The sequence below is a fragment of the Cryptomeria japonica genome, chromosome 10 (genome assembly GCF_030272615.1).
Source record: "Cryptomeria japonica chromosome 10, Sugi_1.0, whole genome shotgun sequence".
NCBI classification, from domain to species: domain Eukaryota; kingdom Viridiplantae; phylum Streptophyta; class Pinopsida; order Cupressales; family Cupressaceae; genus Cryptomeria; species Cryptomeria japonica.
Window position 1 is genome coordinate 626,678,695 of NC_081414.1, and position 2,225 is coordinate 626,680,919.

A 2,225-nucleotide genomic window follows, 5' to 3' on the forward strand; every position below is an offset into this window, starting at 1 on the left:
GCAATCTCTCACAAATAGAGAAAACAAAAAAATCTAGTTAGACAAAACTCCTCACCAAAAGAGAGAAAAAATAACAAGGACAATGTACATAGTACTCAATGATACCCCCAAGCAATACATTTATCATGAAGATATAACCAATGAGTACCCAAAAAGAGGGAAAAAGATAGAAAAAGATATCCCCCAATAATGAAGAAGCTCCAATTATGATAAAGAATACTTGAAAACCAAAGATGATCCAATGCTTACAAACAATATATCTTCATTTGGGAAGAAAAAAGTCCTTAAGATCATGAAGAAGTCATGGCATGTCCAAGTGAATGGATGAGGGAAGAAGTTCCAAATTGTGAGTCTCTAAAAATTGATTAGGAGTCTCCAATCTTGAATAAGGCACAACTTAATCATAATCAAACTCAACCAAAAAACATGACAAATAAAGTGAATGAGAAAACACATGAATGTCAACATCCATAGATAGTGAAGATGTGATAAAATTTTTGCTAAAACTATCATCAAAGATGAGATAAATCTGCTCACATTTCATTGTAAAAAATATTGTACATGAACATTAGTCATAAAGATGTGTACCAACAAGGTTTGAATTGTGTGTACAAGGGCATGCATTTAAAGAAATCATCCTAGGTAATTTTATCATCATATCATATTTGGGAACAAAGTAGGACAACATATTCACATTTTATCTCTAACACATTCCAAGATCAACACAACAACTCTTAGATTTTGCCCTTTTCAATTCTTGAAATTGTAATGTAACATTCATTATCAATTTACAATTATACAACATCATATAATTTGCTTCCCACAAACTGAAAATACACAACCCAAAACCTATCTTTTTTCCAATTTAATATATATTCAATTATAATCTAAATGAACATTATCAAAATCGATTTCTAATATACCAAACTACTAAACAACTACTATGTTTAGTATGGCACTTATATTTTATTAATTCATCTACTCACTCGACACACTTAAAATATATTTAATGGCTCATTGACTCTTACTCCGATTTATTGTAAACGATCCACCAAGAAAATTAGTGGAGAAGGAAAACTCCACGACATACACAAAACCAAAAGAATAAATTTTGCGAATAACCTTTATAACACGGCACCGACGCACCCAAACCAGAGTTGATGTGGAAAAATCCGAATCACCTCCATGATTGAATATAAGAGCACACAAAGCACTCTGAGACTAAAAGTAAGTGCGTCCCTACAATGCTTTTTCAGACTTATTATGACGACACTGATATACATTTATTATCTCCTTAACTAACTCCTTTGGAGACATCAGAGAGTGTTATTTAAATGCAAAGCTAATATTAACATAATACAGTACAAGAGAGCAAACATTATGATGCGCTTAAATCATGGTGGGTGCATTTGCCTGCTCCTCTCTATTCTTCTTTTATTCTGTGAAGGCATTGAAACCATTGATGTTAATGCCAAAATCCCAGCTCTCTTCACATTTGGGGACTCTCTCGTGGATCCTGGCAACAATAATTTCATTCCCGCCATCCTCAAAGCCAACCATGCACCATATGGCCAAGATTTCATGGGTCACGAACAAAATGGTCGCTTTTCTAATGGAAAACTTGCAACAGATTTTATCGGTAATCTTGTTAACCTTCTCGTATTTCTAACGTTTTTAAGGAATGGATATCTTGGTGTAATATTAATTAATAGAATCTGGGATTGCAGCTTCTGGAATTGGGGTGAAGGAAACAATTCCTCCATTTTTAGACCCTAATCTGAACACCCATGACCTTCTCACAGGCGTAAGTTTTGCTTCCGCTGGGACTGGATACGACAACCTCGCGTCTTCCCTTGTTGTACGTCAGAATTTTTCTTTTAGTTTATACTGCTTGCTGTAAATATCGCCCTGGTTTGCAGTTAACAAGCTGCTTCGAAGTTCTATGCAACTCCACAATATTTACAAAATTGAAAAATTTCAGTTAGAGAAAATTAAAAAGAAAAACTTTGAATGTTTCTCCTTTAAAAAAATGTGTGTTTTTTATTCACGTTATTTTATTATTTTATCTTTTAAAAGAAATTGAATGTCTTTGTTGTGAATTGATTAGGAATCAAGCTTTAGCTAATGTAAGGTATCAATATCTTAAATGGTGAGAATATCTTAAATATATAAAAATTCAACCTAAAGCCCGTGTTCTTATGTTAAATAATTAAAAAGATCTATAG

At 32.9% G+C, this 2,225-nt stretch overlaps 1 protein-coding gene across 1 annotated transcript; it reads left to right on the forward strand.

Moving 5' to 3' along the window:
• Positions 1 to 1,376: 1,376 nt before the first annotated feature.
• LOC131036171 (GDSL esterase/lipase At1g06990) lies at positions 1,377 to 2,018 on the forward strand. The gene is made up of 2 exons (XM_057967990.2): positions 1,377 to 1,639; positions 1,728 to 2,018. Exons 1-2 carry the CDS (start codon positions 1,381 to 1,383, stop codon positions 1,898 to 1,900), a joined length of 432 nt encoding a protein of 143 aa, XP_057823973.2. The 5' UTR covers positions 1,377 to 1,380; the 3' UTR covers positions 1,901 to 2,018.
• Positions 2,019 to 2,225: the final 207 nt, after the last annotated feature.